Source organism: Hibiscus syriacus, unplaced genomic scaffold, assembly GCF_006381635.1.
Source record: "Hibiscus syriacus cultivar Baekdansim isolate YM2019G1 unplaced genomic scaffold, ASM638163v2 tig00111388_pilon, whole genome shotgun sequence".
Lineage (NCBI taxonomy): Eukaryota > Viridiplantae > Streptophyta > Magnoliopsida > Malvales > Malvaceae > Hibiscus > Hibiscus syriacus.
The window spans coordinates 1211066-1231974 of record NW_024063076.1 but is presented as its reverse complement, the minus strand read 5'-3'; the positions used below and the strand labels follow the sequence as shown (position 1 = coordinate 1231974).

General features: G+C 35.4%; 1 protein-coding gene across 1 annotated transcript; it reads left to right on the top strand.

The window, feature by feature from the left end:
- The first annotated feature begins 272 nt into the window (after window positions 1–272).
- On the top strand, window positions 273–10132 carry LOC120160058 (nuclear pore complex protein NUP62-like). Its single transcript, XM_039170517.1, has 13 exons — window positions 273–353; window positions 768–821; window positions 1109–1483; window positions 1569–1961; window positions 2067–2813; window positions 3026–3113; window positions 4349–4427; window positions 7829–7951; window positions 8125–8202; window positions 9069–9172; window positions 9304–9391; window positions 9479–9577; window positions 9867–10132. Exons 2-13 carry the CDS (start codon window positions 794–796, stop codon window positions 9960–9962), a joined length of 2298 nt encoding a protein of 765 aa, XP_039026448.1. The 5' UTR covers window positions 273–353; window positions 768–793; the 3' UTR covers window positions 9963–10132.
- The last annotated feature ends 10777 nt before the right edge of the window (window positions 10133–20909 follow it).

Below are 20909 nucleotides of genomic sequence, written 5' to 3'. Positions count from 1 at the left end.
CAAGTTTTAAAAGTTAGAGGGACGTAAATGCAAGTGCCTGAAAATTTCAGTAATCATTTATATAATTTAGCCTAACGGCAGTGAAACAACCATTATGTTGGGGACCATATTGCAAACGAACTAAATATTTGGTGACTTTATTACAAATTTGAAAAATTATGGGACCTAAATGCAGACATCTAAAAAATTTAGTGACCATTTATATACTTTACCTTATTTAAAACCTAAAACCTAAATATAATAAAAATTTGTAAATCCATGTATCCCTTCTTCTTCCTTCTTGTACGTTGTGCGTAAGTGAGAGGCGAGGCAGCAGAGGCAGAAACGCAGGACAAAATCAGAGGAAAATAGAGGTTTTTTTTGTTAAAATTCGTCCTTTTCTTCTTTATTTTTTTATGTTCTTAAATTTACTTTGCTTGCTAGCTTGATTCCTACCAAAAACAACAACAAAAAAACCTAACTTTGCTGCTGACTTGGTTTAATGGAAAATAACGGAATAGCGGGGGTACCTCGATCGGCCGTTACCCGTTAAGTTGAGGCCGCTATTGGTGTAATCCGGCGTCACACCGCTATTTTGGACAATAACGGTAACGGACGGCGGCGCAATCACGATATAACGGTAGATATTCCGCGAAACGGCCGCCATTTGAATCCCTACTTTGGATCTCTCTGATGATACCATCCTCTTAGTTTCTTCGCTTTTATAAACCCTTTACAGATATATGGGTTTTTATGTTTGTTAATGTATTGATGTTTGAAATTCGCAGTGTCTAGTCAGTGCTCGAGGTTTGCAATGGCCAACAATCCCTTCAGTTCTTCGGGTTCGTTTCTTTGATACTTACTTTTTGTTTTGCTTTTATAGTTTATATGAACGAGATCTGAATTGAAATTTTGGAATTTATTTAGTATTTTACTTGACATTATAACAGTCAACATTGGGTTAGCAGAGAATGGTGTCATTTTCTTTTTCATATTATATTTTCAATCATTTTCGTGATATAGGTTTGATAATTGCAGTATCTTCGTTTTCTTTGATGCTCGTGTTTATTTTGTCTGCTTAAACTAACCGTTTGTTACTTTTGTTTTGGGTTAAATTTGCAATTCTCAGGAGGGTTTGGGACAACTTCACCTCTGTTTGGAGCCAGCTCTGGACCCTCTCTATTTTCATCCTCATCGGCTGCTGCAACTACTAGCCCTTTTAGTTTTGCATCTTCATCTTCATCAGCTTCTACCGCTACTACAGCTGCAACTCCATTGTTTACGGGCATTTTCTCATCAAGTTCAGCATCGGTATCGACTTTTGCTGCTTCAGGGCTCTCTTTCCCGGGTGGTTCACCGTTTTCCACAAGCAGTGCAGGTTCCACCCCTACAACAATTGCTGCTTCTACTTCTTCAAGCTCTTTGGGATTCTCTTTTGGTTCATCTTCTTCCTTCGGGTTTGGCAACCCATCTTCATCATCATCCCAAGCGTCCTTATTCTCAGGTTCAGCCTTTTGAAACCCACATCTTTCTTGTCTCTGCATCAGTGTCCTTACACTAACATTTTTTTTTCATTTTCTGTTTCTCAGCAAAGGTTGGGGCATCTCCATCCCCTTTTGGAGACAACAGTGGTTCAACCCTATTTTCATCTTCACCTGCACCTACTGCTACTATTGGTTCGTCTTCATCGTCAGTGACAACCCCAGCCTTTTCAAGCTTCATATCATCGAACTCAGCTTCAAATTCAACCACTTCACCTTTATCTGCTTCGACAGGGTTCTCCTTGCTTGGCACTTCATCTTTTTCAAAGAGCATTGAAAGTTCAACATCAACAACAGCCTCTACTACAACACCTTCATTAACAGCTGCATCTTCATCAAGTTCATCAGGCTTCTCTTTTGTCCTCCCTTCTTCAGCTTCTCAACCTGCCTTTGGCTTTGGCAATGCAGCTTCCTCATCATCTTCAGCACCCCCAGTCTCTGGTTCTGCCTTGTCAAAACCCACTTCTTTGTTGTCTCTGCTCCTTTTGCTCTCTGATCTGTTAAATCTTACCAACTCATTATTCTTCTTAATTTTGTAATTGTCAGGGACGTCATCCCCATTTGGAGCTAGCAGTGGTTCCCCTCTGTTTTCATCTTCACTAGGGCCAGCTACTGCTACTCCCAGTCCCACAACTTCTGCCACGATCTCTTTTGGTTCTTCTTTATCTTCAGCTTCTACTACTACAGTTGCAGCTCCATCTTTTCCAAGCTTGTTATCATCAAGCTCAGCTTCTTCTATGGGATCATCTTTTGGGAGTAGTTCACCATTTTTGAAGAGCACTGTCAGTTCGACAACAACAGCAACTGCAGCATCTTCTTTAGTAGCTGCTTCTTCATCAGGCTCTTCAAGCTTCTCATTTGCCCCACCTTCAGCTTCTCAACCTGCATTTGGATTTGGCAATGCAGTTTCATCATCACCTGCACTGACATTCTCCGGTGCCGCTGTGTCAAAACCATCATCTTTGTCCTTTGGAACATCATCAGCGTCATTGTTTGCGACAGTTACCACTACTGCTTCTACCCCTGCAGCAAGTACTACCGCTGCTTCAACTCCATCATTCCCTGCCTTTAACTTAAGTTCTTCATCTTCTGCTGCTACAGATTCATCAGCTGCACCTGCTAGTTCAGCTTCAACATCAGATGCTGTGAGTTCTTTAACTGGATTTGGTGTGACAAATGCAGCCACTACGTTTGGGAGTTCTGGTTCTTTCTCTGGCTTTTCTTTATCAACAAAACCATCCACTCCTGCTTCATCCTCACAAGCACAATCCACTGCCACTGCTCCCGTATTCAGTGAGTCTTCCTATATACTGTAATATTCTGGGTTTGCTTGTTACCTTTAATGCATTTCATCTTTTTGTTTTTGTGTATATGTGTGTATATATATATTATATTTTTCCGTATAGTAATTATTAAGGCCTTCCTCTAAATCTATTTTACTAAAGGGCCTAGATCAAGTAATAGTGGGTTAAAGTTCTCATACAAATGTAATTCTGATCCTGCAGGTCTCACTGCTTCCAGTTCTGCTGCTTCAATGACAACTACTACTACTACTGCCCAAACATCATCAGCACTTGTTGCTTCAAGCAGTGGGTATGTTTAGGTTTCTTTTTGGTGGCTTTATGTTTTATCCCTACTCTGGTATTCACTTAACCCAGTGTTGTGAAGGTACTCCCCTAGGCTTGCCTGTGCTCTAGCATTATTCAATAAAAGCATCACAAACCCTCTCAGGCCGGGCCCATTTGATAAGGCACACTCTAGTGTACCTAGGCTAGGCATGCTTTTTTGCAAGGCGATAGGCATAAAAACCTGTTTGGTTGATTTTCTCCTTAATTTCTTTCATTTTTGCACTTTATTTTTCATTTGATATACCTTTACTAGCAAGGAAATGATAATACCGAACTCTATACTTTGTGTAATATTTGATCATTCAACAGCTAACTAACATTAACAATAAGGAAATCATGCATACTGACCAATAAAACAATTGCATGTTTTGTCAATAAACTAGACTCTAGTTTGGTTTTTTTTATATGCATATCTTAAGCTTTATATATAAAAAATTAGAAAGATATATATAGATATTATATTACAAAAACTAACATATACATGTTGCGCTTTACTTCACTTAGGATAGCATTTTTTTCCTCTTTCTGCCTGAAGCAATATAAGGGTTTAAGCGCCTAGATTGCACCTTGCGCCCTTAGTGACATTTCTTTAACCATACCCCCTTTTTGTCAATATTAAATTATAATGTATTAGCTTCCAGTCCTTCATCTTTGAAATTTTATTTGGAAAGATATTTATTAGATATTACACCCATCATTTCTCCCTTCCCCAGCTTTCCCGAAGTTTTCCTTGACATTACTTGTTTGCAATTTTTTATGTCTCATATTATTTAACGGAAACAAAGGTGAGGTCATTGGAAATGAATTTTGGATGCCTAAGTTAGGAGTATAAACAGGGCTGGAACTCTTCATATTTTGTCCTTGAACTTGCATTTGGTGGAACTCATTAGAAGAGATGATTCTGATTGTTACTAGTTTGGTGGGCTAATTAAAACTGATCTGACTTTTGAAGGTTATAGTGCTTGGAATTGTAGAGTCTTTTAATGTTTTAAACTATTGGAACCGTTCCTTTTTTTACGGGGTAGCATCCGTGTGTTTATTATTATATTTGCTGAATATTTCTTTTCAAAAAGTGATGTTACTTCTATATTATTTAAGTTGTCTTAAATAAAAACGTTCTGAATTTCTTATTGAATCATTGAAATAGTTTTTGGTGTAACTTCTGTATGGTATCCCCACTTTTGTTTACTTTTCTTATAGGACGACTTCAAGTGCCACTGCTGCAGTATCTACCACCCCAAAGTTACCTTCTGAGATAACAGGAAAGACAGTGGAAGAGGTAATTTTGTTTCTATTTTAATATATATTTTGTGATGTTAAATCTTTCTTTTTCATGTCTTCTTATTGTATTCTCCCAATATTTAATACTGTCAAAATGACCTGGTTCGATTCATTTTTACAATAGGAATTTTACACTTGATATATAGTCATAGTAAGCCTAAGTTAGGAAACTATTAAACTAGGAAAGAGACTGATTCTAGGAATGTTTGACCTAAAGTAATCCCTTAAAGTTAGGGATTACAATCACTAACATATTTACATAATCTTAGCTAATTTCTTATCAAAAAAACATAATCTTAGCTAATACAACCATATTTCCCTATTTAGGAAATTGGAATCTAACAAGTACTATGAGCATTTAATATAAATCATACCAGTAGAAAAGTTCAGGTTATCTTTGTGTGGAAACATTGCTTTACTTTTTGGGATAAACCAAAGCATAACAAAGAGGGAAAATGGTAAATTAATATTCATAATGTATGGAAGAATAAAGAATTCAACATGTGGGACTGGATGTATGTGATACATATCACAAGCACATGCAACAACAAAGCATATTGATTATTGGAGGAAGAAAGGACTAAAGGGTTGTGTGTTTAAAGTTGATTTCAAAAAGGCATACGATACGGTTGATTGGCCTATTTTGTTCAAGGTGATGGAAAAAATGGGTTTCGGTTTCACATGGATAAGTTGGATTAGGAGATGTGTTTCTACAGCTTCAATCTCAGTGTTAGTTAATGGGGTTCCATCCGAGGAGTTTCCAATGGCCAAGGGCCTTAGACAGGGATGTTCACTCTCGCCTTTACTTTTTAACCTAGTGGGGGAATTATTGAATCTTTTAATCCGAAGAGCTGTTTCGGAGGGTTTATTTGCCGGTTTGACAGTTGGCAAGGAGGAGGGGTCTTTTAATCTTTCACACTTGCAGTTTGCGGATGACTTAATTATTTTCTGTGGAGCTTCGAAGACTCAAATTATGAATGTGAAGAGGGTGCTTAGAGTATTTGAGGTTATGTCAGGGCTGCAACTAAACCTTAAGAAAAGCAGACTCTTCGGGATTAATATATCCCAACAGGAGGTTAAAACTTGGGCAGATTCTATCGGTTGTTTGGTGGGAAACTTCCCATCTAATTATCTAGGCTTCCCTCTAGGTGCTACTAGGAATTCCTCTGTTATCTGGGAACCAGTGGTACAGAATTTTCACTCTAAATTAGCAGGTTGGAAGGCTGCTACTCTTTCTTTAGCAGGGAGACTGGTTTTGATCAAATCCGTTCTGTCCTCACTACCTACGTATTTTTTGTCTATGTTCAAGATTCCAGCTTCTATCCTCAAGACTCTCAATTCTATTATGTCTAATTTTTTATGGGGAGGGGGCAATGGTATTAAGAAGATACACTGGGTTAAATGGGATGATGTCTGCAAATCAAAGACTGAGGGAGGCTTGGGAGTTCGGAATCTGATTTCTATGAACAGAGCATTGCTAGGGAAATGGTCTTGGAGGTTTGCAAATGAGAGAAATTCTGTTTGGAGGAATTTTATTTGTAGCAAATACAACATTGACTCTTCTAGATTATTGTTTGACAGCAAGATTCCTTCTCAATCCTCCTGGTTGTGGAGATCAGTGGTTAATAACCATTTCAAACAAGACTCATTTGGTTGTAAGTTCCGTAGTTTGTGCAAGTTTTATGTCGGAAATGGTAAGCATGTTCGATTTTGGCAAGATAGCTGGGCTGCTGATTTTCCGTTTCAGATTCTATTTCCTAGACTGTTTTCACTGTCAACTAATAAATTCGGTAAACTTTGTGAGTTTGGGGAATTTCTTTCTTCGGGCTGGATTTGGGATGTTAAAGTTCGAAGAAATTTAAACGATTGGGAGCTTGAACAATGGTGCAATTTAGTGAGCATCATTTCTTCTTTCTCTCTATCTACTGATTCTAGCGATGGATTGATCTGGAAAGGCAGTGGGGATGGGGTTTATACAGTCGGTTCTTGTGTTAAGAGTTGTGCTTCAATTTCAGAAGAGTCTCATTTCTGGAACAAGATTGTTTGGAGAGGATTGGTTCCCCCTAGAGTTGAAACATTAGTTTGGCAAATTGTGCTTCAAAAAATTGCAGTTAAATCCGAATTGGTTAAAAGAGGAGTTCAAGGTATTGAGGATGGCTTATGCCCTCTTTGTAAAATGGTTGAAGAATCTTCTTCGCATCTATTCTTTTCCTGTTCGGTTGCGTGGTTTTTGTGGAATAAATTTCTAAATTTTTGGAGATTTAGTTCTGTGTTTTCTGCAGAAGCAAAAAATTTTCTTCTTGCTTGGGATGAGTTGAAATCTAATTCGGTAATTTGGACTTTCATTCCTGGGGCTGTTATTTGGACAATCTGGAAATTCAGGAATTACATAGTTTTTGAAGGGGGGAAGCTCGATCAGACTGAATTATTCTTCTTAACAAGAGTTAGGCTGGCCTCTTGGTATTTAGCAAAGAATAAGGATGTTTCTATTCCTAAGGACTCCTTAATCTCTGATCCTTCTATAGGGATTCTTACTCGTCCTATAATTTCTTGAAGTCTTCCATAACCCCTTGGTTACCTCCCCCTACGAGTTTCATCAAGTTGAATGTGGATGCAGCAATTAGTTGTGATTGGTAAAAATCAGGTCTGGGTGGTCTTATGAGGGATCATTCTGGTGCAATCCTTGGTTCTTTTCAGGAACCGGATGGTTCTGGACCTCCAACATTGAAGGAACTTAAAGCTATCCAAAGGGGTATCTCTTTCTTTACCTCTGTCCTAGAGAGGGTTAAAGATAGGTTGATCATAGAGAGTGATAGCAGAGTTGCAGTAGACTGGATCAATAAGGTTGTCTCATGTCCAGCTGTTTATGGTTTCATTGTTAGAGATATTGTTGAGTGTCTTAAAACTGTCGGGGGGGGGGGGTTGTTAGATGGATTACAAGGACAGCTAATATGGATGCCGATGCTCTAGCAAAGGCTGGTATAGGTTGATTATTATGTTGTTGATTCTATAGTTCGGTTTTAAGGCTCAAGAATTGTTGTAAGGGTTCTACTTGGATTTTTCTTTCCAAGGTTGTAATTCTTATTTTCTTCAATGAAATTATAAGGCACTCTTTTCCTCCTTCCGATGATTAAGAAGCTTCTTTACAAGCTCCATTAATCAAGGAGGTTTTTAAAGAGACCTTCAAATCTTATAAAAAAAAAACAACAAAGCATATTGTCTCCCACTTTCAAACCTTGCCATCTTCATTCTCAAGTGTTCCTCAAACTTCACTTTGGAGGAAGAAATATGAACGGTATCTTTTTAGTGGATTCAAGATGTATATTTCATCTCGACCTCATCTACATTCTAATTTATGGTTGTCATTGAGATGATGAGACTTTCTTTTGCGGGCTGCAGATCATCAAGGAATGGAATGTTGAACTTCAAGAACGTACGGGGAAATTTCGAAAGCAGGCCAGTGCAATAGCTGAGTGGGACAGGCGAATCTTGCAGAATCGTGATGTTCTTCTTAGGCTTGAGGTACTACAATATTGTTTTGTGAGGTAACTTGCCTGTTAATGTCATTCATATGCCTTATCGACAAGGGATTTATATCAGAGTCTACCAAGGTTTCTATATTCTCCTATTTTTCTGAAATTTATTGTGTAATATGTTTTTGTATATTTCTCTTCTAATTCTAAACATCATTTCAGATAGAAGTGGCAAAAGTGGTTGAGACCCAAGCTAGCTTGGATCGACAACTGGAGTTAATTGAGACTCATCAAAAAGAGGTATTCCAATGGTTTTTTGCTGGTATACATTTTGCTAACTTTTAAACTTAACTGCACCAAGGGTACATGACATTTTGGCTGTTTCTTAGAGACATTGACTTTCACTAATGTCTTTTTGTTGTACGAATCTCTACATAACTACCAAAATTTATGTTGCTTAAACTCTGGGTGAAACTTTTCACTTGCTTTGGATGGCAGTGCTGTCCTAGTTCTAAGAGGATTTGTTTGTCATGACTCATTAATGATTTTGCGATTATTATTGTGGCTTCCTTATGCTACTTTTATGTTTTGAGCAATAAGGTAGCTAAGTTCTAAAGACCGCTGAAGCTTTATGCTTAACTTCGCATGTGAGTGTAGCATCTTCACTGACCTACTTTATCAGTCAATTCTGTGTAATCTTGTTTTTTGTCCAATATGCTTTAACTTTGCATAAATAAGATCCCATTGTATATTCAACTCAGCACCATTAGCTTTTATCAGTCAAAAGAAAGTTGTGGTAACATTTTATTGCATGATGATAAATGTTGAAGGCCTGCACCCACGATTGTCTTCTCATTCCAGGTGCTACTTGAGAGCTAAGTTCTCCTGTTTCTAGTGAAAGTTTCCTCGATATTCAAATGCACAAACATAAATTTCCTGTCCAATTAAATCTAGAGGAAGAAAAGTATTTCACGTTCATAAGGTTTCTGCAAAAATCATGGATGCTCATGATATAACATTTTCGATGTGCCCTGTGTAATTATTGTATTAGCCATTGTTTGCCTCCTGAATATTATATTTAGATTGTTTATTACTTAAATTTGCAATGTGATACAGTCAACCATTTTAAAAGGAATGTGAATATCATGTATACCTGTCCTCCCTAGGTTGATACAGCTCTGCAAAGCATGGAAGAAGAAGCAGAACGTATTTACAAGGATGAGCGTGGATTGCTTCTTGATGATGAAACTGCGTCAACAAGGGATGCAATGTGAGAACTAGCTTGTTCTATGTTTTAACTTCTGTCCACTTTGCAATCTTATCCCATGCTTGGTCTTGTGTTCAAGTCAGCTTTGTTTTACAAGTATTGAGAAGGAGTTTATTCTTTCATCTTCGTTCCAGGTTTGAGCAGGCTGAAAATGTAGAGAGGGAATTGGAGCATATGACAGAACAGATCAAGTCTATTATCAATACTGTAAACTCTAGTCAGGTAATTGTCCTTGGTGTTATGATCAGACTTGCTTAAGTATCTTTTACAACATAAGCAGAAATGATAACTGCCCTCAAATATGTTTAGGGTGGGGAACTTGAGGCACTTGACGGAACTACTCCCATGGATGTGGTGGTCAAAATCTTGAATAATCAACTAACATCTTTAATGTGGATTGATGAGAAGGTTAGTAATCTTTTCTCTGGCCTCCATTAGTCACCTCAATTATGCGTGTTGGGTAATGCAGCTGTTAAGTTTGTAACTTGTGAAAAGAAGCAATGTTCATAATATAATCAGTGAACAGTCGCGTGTAAAAGTGGGAATGCGACTTTTATTCCCCATTTACTATCATTGAAATCCATACCGTAGCCAAAATGACTACAGAAAATTATCCGTTCCTTGGATTTTGGTAGGAGTTGATGGTTTTCGGAAGCAAGAGCTTTGACTCATGTTAACTCGTTCATGTGTATGTCAGGCTGAGGAATTTTCTGGTCGTATTCGAAAGCTTGCTGCACAGGGTAATGCCACAGATGGGGAACTAATGGCTGCACCAAAGTTTTGGATGTCCTGATCCTTTAGTTTCAAGGCTGCCCCGAAGTTGATGTTGAGTTTAGTAATTTCAGAGGTAAGATGGTTTAATTTTTCCCATCTTTTTCATCAGGTGGATGATGTAGAAGACGTAATTTCGGACTTGGTCTAATGATTGTTACAATTAAGAAAAAAATTGGGGTTCAAGGCCTGGATTTAGCTCTTATACAGCTTATCATTGGTTAATCTAACTATTCATCTTCCTTGTGAATGATGCCCAACTCATTAGCTCTCTCCCTATATACACAAACATACACACACTTAAACTTAACATAAAGTAGTTTTAAATAGTTTGACTTTTTAAACAATTCCTATTTTAGCAATCTGATACATCACGATGATTATGTATGTCGAGTTTTAGTTAATATAAAAATCTTTCCAACGGTTGAATATATATTGAGATGATAGAAATATTGGATTGATTTTAATTTCATGTGCACCAGTAAGTATAATTATATGAATATATTTAATGGTTTGATTATTGTAATATATTAATAATTCATTAAGTCACTTGGTAATTTTTTTGGGTTGAAGTACACAAATAGTCTTCGACTATGGGATGTATAAATAGTGCTCGACTATGGGACGTATAAATACTCCTCGATTTTAGGGCGTTTGATCAGTTTTATGACTATTAGGAGTTACAAAATAATCTTTTATTTGAGGGTGTTTTGTTGAGTTATTCGATTATTAAAAGTTATAAAATGATTGTTTAATTATTCATATGTTTTAAATTAATATATTTTTGTTAAGAAAATTGACACAATATGTGAATAGACGGATGATCATATTATAACTTATAATAGTTGAGCAACTTAACAAAGTAATGTCATATAGTTGGAGAATTATTTTGTAATTTTTAATAATCAGAGATTGAACAAAGTAATGTCTTATGGTCGGGAGATTATTTATGTATTATTTTAATAGTTGAGATATAAGATGGTATTTGTTCATATTTTATATCATATAGATATAATTATTTGAATTTAGTATTTACGGGGAGAAAGATGTTATGTTTGGGTTGTTGATTTTTTTGTGAATCAGCTGTTAGGTGGTGTGCTGAGTCAACCATTATAATAATAAATCATACTATAAGTTGCGATAACAAAAAATATAGGATAATTATACATTTTGCACAAGATTTATATAATTTTTTTTGTTTTAGTATTTAAATTTTATATTTTTAAAATAAAACATAATATTTAATTTATGTTTCAATTTAGTATCTTAACATTAAAAGATTAACATAACATATTGTTGACAAAATATTTTTTTTCTTTTTTTAATGATATGCGTCAATATCTTATAGAGACATTTTAATATCACTGTTAAAATTTTAATGACGGGATATTAAAATAAATTTAATCTAAATGTTATATATGATTTTGAAAAAATTTGAGTATCAAAATGGAATAAAGTAAAAGTTTATCTAATAAATGTGAAATTTACCCAAAAATATATATACTATTAGTACCAACATCTCTTTCTAGGAGCATGTGTTTATTTCCTACAATATTTCTAATCTTATTTTCCTTGTTTATTTTGATGAAATGTATGCATTATTTCACGTATGGCTCATTTGCGTTCTTGATTATGACGCATCTGATTGTTTACCTCCTTTTGTGATATATAAGGAAAATATAAGGGTAAATTACACGGATGGTCATTAAAGATTGAGTAAATTTTTGTTTTCCTTATTGAGCTTTTAGAAGTTACAAATTGATCACTAGCATTTTTATTGTAATAAAATGGTCACTCAACGTTAACAGTCATTAGCTTAGGTGACGCTTACTTGCCCAAACTGCTTACTTGCCCAGTTAACTGCTTACTTAGACCGCTAAACACCACGCTGGAGAGCTCGTTTGACTGCCTGTTGATTGGGAGATTCAACTAATTGCAACATACACTGTGTTCGACACGGTGTAGTCTTTATCTTCAACTTAGCTTTGAGCAATGGTCCTAATAGGTTGCTTGCCATCAATTTTCACTTCTCTTTTTCCTTCAGAAATCAAAAGGCAGAAAGAAAAGTAAATCAAAGAAGAAAATTATGGGATTTGTTTTGAGCTAGTGGAGTGTTGGGTGGTTTCCAATGGTGATTTTATAGGTTAGAGTTGGTGCAAAAAAGATGGTTTATTTATTTATTTTGAGAAAGATGAATACTCTATTGAAACAATGTTGTTATAATCGACAATGGGACGATTGTTGAACAACTGCAGAATACCGACGAGAATCGAAAGAGCGTCGATGTGCCCAACAATACATAGACTACCATTATCCTCAGATTCGAGGCGCAACTCTTTCATACCATTTCCAAGTATGTGTTGCTCATTGCATCTTGCATAATCAATTATTCTATTACCATACCAACCGAATATAAAAAATGTTACAAGTTTAATAATCTAAGAAGAAAAAGAAAAAAATATTAATAAATAAGGAGTATAGTTTAGAATAAAAAACCTAAATGTTAACAGAATAACGATATGGATATAACAAGTTTTCCGTCACTTCTTGATGTCCATATCTTTGGATGTCTGTCTCTGAGGATATAACAACGAGATGGTCAAGTATAGTAGCACAACTACAGAGATCATGAACTATATCTTTCATGAGGGTATCATCGAAAACTAGAGAAGAAGAAAATAGTTTTTGAGTTGCATTTAACCTAATAGGTTTACTTGATATTTATAGAGTTTATCATGGGAGAAGAATTGAAAAATTATATTCTGAAAAGTAAATTCATTATAAGTATCCGAATAAATTTGACACTAATCAATTAATACCATATTTAATAGAATATATTCGTGAATTTAAATATATATTCTATTAATATTCAAATTAAAGGAAACCATATAATATCCTTTCAATTCAGAATATTAAAAAAAGATATGTCACATTTTAGGAAAATATTTAATTCATAGTGTGTAAAATATCCATAGGCCCCGGAGGGCTCGTCCACTCTATACATTCGCGTCGCACTCATCGTGCAAGTATACCCTCAATCTCGATGGGTTCAACGAGCTTAGATTTGCCACCCTTTGGGCCTATGCGCGATGCATAATCTTAACCCAAGTAATTCAATAACTAGCAAGTGAGTTCATGTATATAAACCATTTTCATGCTTGTTATCCCACCAATGTGGAGTATGGGTTTTTTTCCATTTTCCTTACGCAACATAATTCTCATGTACATTACTTTGAGCATCAATTTCTCATTCATTACTCAATCGTTTTGAGTATATGAGATACCGATGTAAAGATCTCATGTAGTAGAATATGAATCAGTAAATCATTATTCGAATTTCTACATTTATCTTTAAAAAATATGTCTTAAAGTTTTTAATTTATCACAAATTTTCCAAAAATCCCCAACACGAATGAAATTAATGATTTTGTCAAAGCATTTTGACTCGATGTGGTGATAGACTGTATGAATGATAGTTGTATATGATAGATATGTGCCATCCTTTGAACCTTCCCCTATGATAGTATATTTACTTTACTAGATAACAATTAGACGTGATGTCCTTGAAATGTTCTGTTGTTTGAGTAAATGATGATGTACTTTACACAACTGTTTTTCTGACAAGTATATTAGTTCTCATGGTATATGCTCATATAGCCGTGAAAATCGTCTGGTTCTGTAAGAGTTTGAAAGTGCTATGCCTTATAGTCTTCTTAAAGCAGTCTCACTTCTCTCATATATAGGTGACTTATGTTTCTATGCTCAGTGAAGCACACAATGGTTATTAAAATCCTTGCTTAGATTATATCATTTTAATCATTGTTTACATCATAGGAACGAAATTAGGTTTAGAAATCCCCATAATGATCATACATGATTTATGTAATCAGGTTGTCCATTTGAATCTAGATCTAGGGATCTCTTGTCAACACGGTAGGGTTTTCCTTCACACATCACCTTTAATTTTCATGGGCTTCAGTCTAATTTCTTTAGACGTTTTCTCAAGTTGATATTAATTTAATCCTTTGGTTAGCAGATCCATGATGTTATCATTTGATCTTACAAAATCAATAGAGATAAATCCCTTTGGATAACGATATTATGTCTACGAAACATGTCTTGATTTACCATTATACTTGAAATTTTGATCTCCAACAATTGTTGCTTGGTTTTTATAATATATGCATATCATGGCACATGTTTTGGCCATTCATGTATATCCTCAAGAAAATATTGAAGCCACTTTGCTTCTTCTCCAAACTTGTCTAGAGTAACAAACTCGTATTTCATTATGGATTGGGCTATAATCATTTTTCTTGAGGAATTCCATGAAATATATCATCATCCCAAAGTGAATACATATCCACTTATACCTTTGATATCTAGAATATCATATATCCAACTAGCATCGGATTACCCTTCCAAGACAACAAGATTTGTAGAATAATGCAATCAATAATATTGAGTATATTTGAGATATCTCAATACCCTTGTTATTGTTTTCCAGTGGGTTTTCACTGTATTGCTTGTAAATATGCTTAGACTGCTCACAATAAAAGGGATGTCCAATCTAGTAAAACTCAGGAGATACATTAGGATGCATATGACCATTGCATATTTCACTTGGTGAACACTTTCACCATGGTTTTTAGATACATGTGAACAAGATTCTATTGGAGTTATAACTATATCATAATCATTCTTGTTAAATTTCTCAAGAATCTTGTCCACATAGTGTGATATAGTCAGTATGATGTCTTTAAATGACCTTTTAATTTGGATATCCAAAATTGTATCGACTAATCCCATATCTTTCATTTCAAATATTGAATTTAACATTTCTTTGGTACATTTTACCATTTCATTGTTACTTCTAACAATGAGTATGTCATCGACATACAAACATAAAATCACATATCCAATCTATGTGGCTTTGACATATACATATTTGTCACACTCATTTATCTTGAAACAATTTGTCATCATGACACTGTCGAATTTCTAATGCCATTGTTTTGGTGATTGTTTAAGTCTATACAAAGACTTCACCAATCTATAAACTTTTCTTTCTTGGCCTGAAACTACATGACTCCAAAATTATTCCATGTATATTTGTTCATCAAGATCTCCATTAGGAAAGCTATTTTAACATCCATTTGATGCACTTCTAGATTTCACAAAGTCGTAATTGCAAGTATCATTCTTATGGATATTATTCTTAATACAAGAGATTATTTATCAAAATAATCAAGGCCTTATACTTATCAATTGCTCCATTTGCTTTCATTTTTCGTTTGAAAATCCATTTTGAACTTACTGGTTTAATTCTTGGAGGAAGATCCACTAATTCGCATGCATGATGAAATCAAATTCACTTTTAATGGCGTTCTTCCATAAGGTGCCTTCCAAAGATCGTATAGCATCGCTATACGTTTAAGGTTCAACCTCCAAAAGGTTAGAAAGTCTGATTTAAAGAATCTTTCCATTTTTGCTCATTTACTCATTCTTGGCTCTATTTCAGTTTGAACCTCTTGTTGATAATTAGTATATAAAGTTTGTTTTATTGAACTTTGATCAACCATCCTAGATTTGTAAGGGAATACATCTTCAAAGAATAATGCATTATTTGATTCCATTATCGTGCTCTTGTGAATCTTAAGATTTTTTTTATTCATTCACAAGAAATCGATATGCATTGCTATGTTCTGTATAACTAATAAAAATACAATCCATAGTTTTAGGACCTATTTCATTTGGTTTGGTAATTAGGCCATTATCTTGGCAAAACACCCCCACATTTTCAAGTGTTTATATGAATATTTTTACCTTTCCATAATTCATATGATGTCTTGTATTTTTTCTTTCAGGGTACCGTATTTAAAAGGTAACTAGTTGAGAGAATAACTTCCCCTACATGTTATGCGATAACCCAGAGCTTCCTAACCAAGCATTTATCATTTCTTTTAGAGTATGATTTTTCTGCTCGACCACTTCATTAGATTAAGGAGAATATGGTGGAGTTACCATGATGTGAACAAAATTCACCAAATGGTTCAACGTATTCACCATCTTAACCATTTTATTAAGTTGATTTTAGATTTCTTACTTATAGAGTTTAAATTTCTCTATAGCTTCATCTTTGATCTTAAGAAAATACTCATAGCAATACTTTTTATTATCGTCAATGAAGGTAATAAAATATTTATCCCTTCCTATTGTTTGAATAAATTTTAAGTCATAAAAGTTACTATGTATTAGATCAAGTGGTTCAACATTTCTAACACCCTAAATTCTAGGTTAGTAGTTTTGAGTTTACCCGAGAGGTTAGCGGACATCGTAGAATTAAATATTCAAGTCGTTGAACTTAATTGGGTTAAAATTGGTCCCAATTTGACATAAAAGGAGATTTTTGAATGTAGAGAGATGATAAGGACCAAAAGTATTTTTATCCCTTTTTTTTAAAGATGAAGGCTTTTATATCTCTTCATCTTCTTATTCTCTTAATTTCTTCCTTCTTTCTCATCTTTCCCTCTTTTCTCTCCAAGCTCCATAAATCAAAGGTAAGTTTTTGGGCATCGTTCATGCTTCAATTTCGTTCATAATTCTACCAGCAACATTGTTTTATTAATCAAAGTCTTGGCTAAAGAAAAAGTGTGGGGTTTCATCCAAATCACAAAGAAAATGAGTGTATCTAAGAAAGAAGCTTAATTTCGGGATTCTTTAATCAAGGTAGTGTATTTATAATCCTTTGGAGTGTTAAGGTTTTCATAAATATAAAGAATTTTCTAAGATTTAAATATTTTAGTATTTTACTATTTTAGGTGTAAAGAAGATGTTTTTATGCAATTTTATAACTCTAAGAAACTCCCTAAAGCTTTATCACAAGATTATGAACCAAACAAGGACATTAGAGATTCTTTTTAAGTGTTTATCGAGCCTAAATAAGTCATTTCTAGGTTCTAGCATCAATACTGGATGGATTGGGAGAAATCTAGGGATTTCAAGCTAGAAGTATTAATATTGTTGGGAGAGTATCGATACAACTCCTTCCGTCTCGAGACTTATAATAACGATCTCGAGATCGGGTCTAAATTTCAACAACTGAATGCATTTTTGGTACCAATATGCATAGGGGTATCGATACTACAAGTAAAGTATCGATACTACCCATATTGGTTTAATATACTCGACCCGATTAAGGTCTGTAAGGTCTAAGGATGTTCCGTAATGGAAGAATTTAGTCTGTAGGGAACGTAAATGGCCAAATGGGCCTAGAGACACTTGTAGGAGTTATCACCAGAGTAACCATAGTGGCATGGTGCGTCCAAGTATCTTCAGTCGATCATATAGGAGTATCTAAGAATGAATGATCGTTGCAAAGGAAGTACCAAAAGTAATATGACAATTTAACTAGATTATGAAATAGCGGAGTGCGTACCATAAGAATGTCAGCGAATGACAAGAGTTCAGTTGTCCCTACAATTCAAGGGTGAATTGAGGGAAATGTAGTAAAAACGTATTTTCAAAACCATATTATATATTTTTAAAAACCGATTTTTAAAAACTATATATTATATGCTTTCAAAAACGTTTTCTAAAAACTATATATTATATGTTTTCAAAAAATATTTTCAAAAACTACATTATAATATTATATATATACTAAATAAACCTCGGATGAAAATGAGTGACTTCTCCACGTCAACACCATAACCGTTACATCAACACTAACGGTTAATGATGAAAAATGTTAGTCAAAATGTCACATTAAGTTTGTTTTCAGAATTAAATGGTCAAATTAAGAGAAAAAAATAACACAAGGGTCATATTATATTCTTTTGAAAGTATAGGGTTTTGGGATTTTTTTTGCTGTTCTTAAATAAGTCATACGATGTGAATAATTCCCGAGAGCAAATATTAGAGTGCTTTGTTAAAGGCTTCAACAATATCTAATGTGGTATAAGATTTTTTTTAAGTTTATATTAGGAGTAGTTCTCTCAGTCTAAGCCAGGACATACATAAAAAATGAATTGAGATTTACATAGGAATTTACAGATTACCCATAAAAAATGACGTTGATAGAATTTAAACTTCAACTTATAAACTTAAATTTATAAATCTCAACTACTTATACTAACGAGCCAGTGGTATAAAATTGTTACGAGAAACCTCGCTTCAAAATCAAAACTTATGAAATCAATTAGATAATTTATTCATTATTATTATTATTTTTACAAACGGGAAAGAAGGAAAACAAGAGAAACTAATTCAACCTCGGAAACGCCAACCCCCTGGAATCTGCTTCCAAAAGGGCTGAGACATCAGGCGGAAAAGATTGAAAAATCATGAGATCATCCTCGAGAGAGCATCCCATATTGGTGAGAGCATCTACACAAAAATTCCCTTCACGGTAGGTATGACGGAACTGCAAATTCCAGTTGTAAGTTGTAAAAGACCAAATGTCTTCAATTAAATTTCCCAAAGAATGAAAGATACTATCTCCTTTTTCAATCAGCCAAAGTACCACTTTAGCATCTACTTCACAAATAATACATCTATATCCAAACTTCCATGCAAGCGATAAATCATACGAATCGCATATAGTTCAGCCGCAACACTGGAACAGACCCCAGCTGAGCCGCGAACCCCCCAATGACCCATCTCATCTCGTAGCAGTCCTCCTGCTCCTGCAACACCAGGATTACCTTGACTCGCCCCATCAGTGTTGAGTTTGAGAAAGCTATTCAAAGGCGGTGACCAAGCTACCGTATGAATCGGGGAGGAATCCATAGCAGGTTTGGTTTTTTGCCGAATTAACTCATTAGCCGACGAGCAAATATTCATCCAGGCTTCTGATTCATCGTTCGAATGATCAGCGGGATCAAAAACTCTTCTGCACCGATCCTTCCAAAGATTCCAAACTGCACTTGCAAAGTGAATAGTCCAAGCTTGGGAGTTCGAAGAAGCTGATAAGTTATCCTGAAGCCATTCTTGCAAATCCTGGGAATAAAAAGCTCCTCGTCGAGAAGAAGGTACACTACGATTCCAAATATTCTGTGCCCGTAAAATGTGACCGATGTCTTCCACCGGATGTCCGCACGCGATGCTACTAGATGACGTGGAGAGACCGAGCGATGCCCTTCTAGCATTCGTAAACAATCGATTTCGCCAGCTAGCCATATAAAGAATTTCCATTTAGGAAGAATAGCAATCGCCAAATCCAAAGCAAGTTCGGCGAAGGGTTCTTAGGATCCTTAGCAATAAGAGCAAGGTAGGCAGATCATGAGAGAAAACACCATTAGAAGTAAACTTCCAAATATTTTTATCCTGCATATGTGAGTATTTGGCAAGAGGGTAGCCAAGAATTGGACAAAACCTCCATGGGAAGTACGGCAATAATTTGTTAACATCCCAATCACCATCCCTAGTAATAAACTCACAAACACGAGACTGCCCCTCCACTAGAGATGGGTCGATATTAGGGTTATGGAGAAGGGGTTCCAAAGCAAAGTACTTTCACCATTACTGATTCTACGTAACATTCAAGAGGATAAACCCTTTAAGCCATGCACAATACTTCTCCAATTATGGGACCACGAAGAATATTTCATGGAAGCATCAGAAACATACTGTAGCGGATCTCCATGCACACGATACACTGTTTTAAACGGCCTCACCCATCGGCTATCGGGTTGATTTAGGAAACGCCAGGCCGTTTTCTGAAGGAGAACTGCATTATGTTTGGCCATTGATCGAATACCAAGTCCCCCATATCGTTTTGGGTTACAAACTTCCTCCCATGAGACAAGATGGGGTACTTGTCGTTCGGCACTGCCACCCCATAGAAACCTTCTATTCATCTTGTCAATCCCTTCCACCACACTACTTGGAAGTCTAGTGGTCATCATGGAATAGGTCGGAATAGCGGATGTAACCGAGCTTATCAAAGTCAACCTGCCTGCGGGTGTTAAATTTTTGTTTTCCACCCGCTTAACCTTGCTTTAACTTTGTCAATGAGTTCAGTATAAGTATGCTTCGTCATTCGACCATGTTTTAAAGGAACCCCAAGGTACTTGACGAGATCATCGGAGGAATTCATGTTCATAATCTGGCCAAAACGTCACTAATACCTGGCCTTGCGGAGTGTTGGGGAAATTGACTTATTTCCCACACGAACTTAGTTTCAAAATTGACCTAAAATGTCAAGATCAAAACCACCAAAGGTTACACAGTGGATAAACCTGTCAAACTATTGAATATTAAAACACAATGGAAAAACCGAATAAAAAACAATAATGGAGAGAACACACCAAATTTACGAGGTTCAACGAGAATATCGTCTACTCCTCAGGCACCACACCGGATGATAACTTCACTATCAACAAAATATTACAACAAATTGAATTCTTTAGAATTCCCAAAGTGAGAGAATGAAGAAAACAAATGGAAGAGAGAACTTGTTTTTGAGATGATTTCTAATGGAAATACTTAGGCATATTTATAGTTGAGTTTTAAGGATTAAACTTATAAATAACCTAATATTTTAGGGATCAAATATTGAATTCCCATGTTCAAAGTTTGGCCACCTACCAAAGAATTTTCCAATGTGTACAAGTTAGCCACCAAATATGAAATTCCCATGTTCAAAGTTTGGCCACCAACCAAGATGAAATTTCCAATAAGTTGGCTACCAATCAAGATGAAATTTCCAACTTGCCAACTTAATTTCAAGCCAAATCTAACAAATCTCCACCTTGGCTTGAAATTACCAAGCCTACTCAACTTCTTCAACTCCCCAAATTTGTAGTGCCTCTAATTGCGCTCACAAACTCCACACACCCGAAGGTGTTCATACTTTCAGGATGTTAATCAAGTTCAAACAATGATTGAACTTTATTACTGTTGTCAACACACCTTTTCGTCCTACTAGGATTCAAACTCCTAAAAATAGGATAGAATTTTGCTAGGA